Source organism: Pinus tabuliformis, chromosome 9, assembly GCF_031772625.1.
Source record: "Pinus tabuliformis cultivar Carrire ecotype Pingquan chromosome 9, CPIR1, whole genome shotgun sequence".
In the NCBI taxonomy this organism is placed as follows: domain Eukaryota; kingdom Viridiplantae; phylum Streptophyta; class Pinopsida; order Pinales; family Pinaceae; genus Pinus; species Pinus tabuliformis.
The window spans coordinates 819,908,532-819,912,478 of record NC_142307.1 but is presented as its reverse complement, the minus strand read 5'-3'; the positions used below and the strand labels follow the sequence as shown (position 1 = coordinate 819,912,478).

General features: G+C 37.9%; 1 protein-coding gene across 1 annotated transcript; it reads right to left on the bottom strand.

Moving 5' to 3' along the window:
- Positions 1–236: 236 nt before the first annotated feature.
- On the bottom strand, positions 237–1,103 carry LOC149151308 (uncharacterized). The gene has a single exon (XM_089443119.1). It carries the CDS (start codon positions 1,101–1,103, stop codon positions 237–239), a length of 867 nt encoding a protein of 288 aa, XP_089299245.1.
- Positions 1,104–3,947: the final 2,844 nt, after the last annotated feature.

The following is a 3,947-nucleotide window of genomic DNA, read 5'->3' as shown; positions in this document are numbered from 1 at the left end:
ATATGATTAAAGTGCTTTGTTAGCAGTGTTGTTATTTCTTGGTGACTTTGTAGAGTTTCCCCTTTTTCATTGTTGAGACAAATTATTTTATTTGCCCCTCTGTAATCTAGCGCAGACCTGTGGAAAAACTTGGTGTTCTGTTCCCCTTCCTTTAGCCATTGTATCCTGGATTTTTGTTTCCATAAGGTCTCTTCCTGTTGACAGCGTAGTTGCCACTGTTGCATCAGGACTTTTTCCTATTCTGCTGAGTCCTCGTTGTTGTGCCCATTAGCCCATTCTTTGTGAATCTGTTCTAACTTTCCCTCTATGATGGTTTTCTCCTTGAAAATGTTCCCAAACTCAGTTGCATTCCATTCTTTAATTTTGTTTTTGATGTTTCTTAATTTGCTTTGAAGTTTAAACATTCTGGTTCCTCTGATGTCCATTGGTTTGTGCCACCATTTCTCCACCAGTTGAATGAAATTAGGGTGATTCAACCAGAACTTCTCAAATCTGAAAGGCTTGTTTCTGGGGGTTCCTTGGATGGCCGCTACCAAAGAGATTGGCCAATGATCCGATCCTCCACTAGGAAGGATGTCAGATTCCACTATTATTCCTTCAAGTAGTATGCTTTCAGAAATAAGAAATCTATCTAAACGAGAGGTTATCTGCTTCTCGCCTCCTCTCCTATTATTCCATGTGAAAGTTCCACTTTTTGGTTGGATGTCCACTAGTTTGGCAGAATCAATGAATTCAGCGAAGAGCTCAACATCCTTATTGAGTTTTCTGATCCCTCCTTTCTTTTCCAAAAGAGAGGTTATCATATTAAAATCTCCACCCATGATGATTTTCGAGCTGGGATATCTGAGCTTTAGACTTAAAAGAGATCGGAGGAAAGAGAATTTATCTTCTAGCTTTTGCGTTCCATAAACATTTGTACATAAGTAAGTTTCAGAATTACCTATCATTTGAGTTTCCATGGCTATGAACGATCTTGTATCTTCTGTCGAGAGGATATTTATCACCTGGGAGTCCCAAAGAGTTACTAAACCTCCTTCCCAACCTTGACTGGCGACTTCCATAAATTCTATGTATTTACCAAGCCTTTTGCTGATATTCACCATGTTGTTGTTAGCACACTTGGTTTCCTGTATGAACATGATATCCGGTTTTTCTTTTTGGAATTTTCTCTTTAGGAGTCTTTGTTTCTCTTGGCTATTAAGCCCTCTTGCATTCCACGATATAACTTTCATTTTTAACTAGACAGATTATTGGTAAGAAGGGAAAGCATTCAGAGCCTTCATCTTACCAGAGTTTAACATTAAAATACCCAGTTCCTGCAATACTTCACTGTTTGTTCTTCGGCCTCTCTTCCTTCTCTGTTTTGAGCTGGTTGAATTGCATAAAAGGCTCTTTGAATGGCTGCCTATTCCCTTTGCTATGCCTAATTTCCTATTTTGCCTGTCCAACTCCGCTTTCTGCCTTGCAATGAATAGATCATTGATCTTTCTAATCTCTTCTTCCGGAATGTTTTCTATTCCTTGAGTTTTCTAGTTTTCTGCCATGACTGGTAAGTTCACTCCTTCCTGCTCTAGAACCTCATTTAGCTCCATCTCCTCACTACCACCATCACTGGTTAGCATATCTGCATCTTCATCTAGCTCTTCTATTGGCTCCTGCATTTGGACTACTGCTCTGAGGGGATGTTCCTCCCCTTCTTTGGTTTTATGGCCTGTCATTTCTTTGTTCCCTTCATTAGTATTTGATTCCTTATTTTGTTCTTCTGAATCCGTATCTGTCTCTAAGATTTCAAAGGCGTTACTGGTGTTGCCTTGTGCTGCCCCTAATCTGTTCATTCTTTTTCTGTTAGCCCTTTGTCTTGCTTTTGGCTTTATGAAGGCATCCCTGCTCTTTACTGCTTGCTCTTGCTTAGGTTCTTCCCCTATTTTGTTTAATCGACATTCTATTACTAAAATTCCATGTTCGTGACATTTTCTGCAGCGGAAGGGGATTTGCTCATAGTCAATGGCTTGAAAATAGTCTTCATCTCTGTACTCCGGCCACAATCCTTCATGTAAAGCTCCTGATACATCCATCTCCACACAAATTCTCGTGCATGAAGTGTATCTTCTTTGCATCGTTGCTTCCGAGGCTTTGATGAAAGTTCTTAGTCGATCCCCTATTTGCTTTAGTGCCGACAAGCCCCAGTAGTCTATTGTAAGGGAGAAAAGGCGGATCCACACTGGGACCTGTGTGAAGGTCTCTCTTTTTGGCACGAAGTTGGGTTTCCAGGGTCTCATGTAGAGACCAGCTGAAGCGAAGAAGTAAGGACCCCCATCAAATACTCTATCCTTGTCCTCTAAATTCGTAAAAACAACAGTAAAAAAACCTTTCGCTCCTAGGTGTAGTTTAACATCACCTTTGGGTTTCCATTGCTGCTTGATCCACTGACATAGTGCTCTTTCTGTTGGCCACAGTCCCATGAACTTGCAGATTACTGCATGTTCCGACATATGTTCTCTATAGGTTTGTATCTCCGTATCTGTGATCACCACTCTTAGGGTTTCTGCTTTTTTTGGTTTGCATGCTCCTCGTGTTGCTTTGTTATTGCTGGGGTTTGGTATGGTTTCTTTCTCCTCTTCATCTCTTGATTGATTCCCTTCCTCTCATTCCCCTGCTTCCTTTGTTTGTTTATCTTTTTGGGCTATGTGTCTTTGCCCTGTATCTTCCTTCCTTCCGCTGTCCTCCTTTCCATTGCTTTCTTTTTCTTTCATTTTTGGGTTACTGGTTGTCTCTCTATGCTCCCTTTGTTTCTTCTCTTTGCTTGTTCCGCTATCTTGCTTAAGCTTTCCATATCCTGTTATCTTTACTCCCTCCTGCACTGCTTGTTTTTGCAGTACTATTTGTTTGAAGGTTGGGGTCCCAATGGACCCCCCGTTTACCATTTGTCGGGTCAATCCTTGTCCTCTTCTGAGCAGTTCCACTATTCTGACCCTGTGCGCGTCCAGATCCGATCTTGGTTCTACAGGTTTGAAGCGCTAAACCCTAAACCTCGAGCCAGCAGCCTCCCTCTTTCCCACTTGGAAACTATTTCAATGATTCTTTTATAGTCACATTACTTGTTGGATGACTGTATATTTTCTTTTATTTTTCGATCCCTTATGGGACTTGGGAGTCCTGCATGCCTTATTTTTTTGTCCTTGTTTTCGGTAACCTAGACGAGCCTGCACGCCTCAATTTTTAATTGCATAGGGCCAAGGTTTTTGTTATTATGGCTTCATTCTCTACTCCTCCAATGACAGATTCTTTGTATCAGATAAGGATGCTCTTTTGTGGCTTTTAAACATACACACTTTGTGTGTTTACAAAATTATGAGTTTTTTCTATGGAAAAAAAATAGAAAAACATTTTACTGTACTATTTAGTTAATAAATAAAATATTTCATTGCTCATATATATATATATATATATATAGCACTAAGCACACACATTTTTTCAAGTTTTTCACTAAAAAAATGGTTTGCACCTCAAAATATTTGATCTCTCTCCACATCTGCTAGATATATGGTTAAAATAGATCTATACTAGTATGGATACATACAATTCCCTTTAAACTGCATTCTATACTAAAATTCTAAAAAATTGAGTTCAAAAATATGACGTACTTTTAAATTAAATATTTCATATGTAAAATTTTGTTTTATATATATGAAATTTTGTATTTATATTCAAAATTCCAATTATATAAATATAAGAATTTTTTTAACAACATTACAAACATCATATAGTTGAAAAATAAACATTTCCTCGAAATTTGGTGAGAACAATGTTAGATATTTAAAAATATAAAAACAATATAATAAAAAAATTCACACACACACACACACACACATATATATATATATATATAATTTGTCAATAGTGCATGTTAAGATTAATCTTCTATTCAATATTTATGAAATATTTTT

Coding starts and splice junctions, on each gene's coding strand:
- LOC149151308 (XM_089443119.1), bottom strand. CDS start 1,103: ATGGTGAATATCAGCAAAAGGCTTGGTAAATACATAGAATTTATGGAA.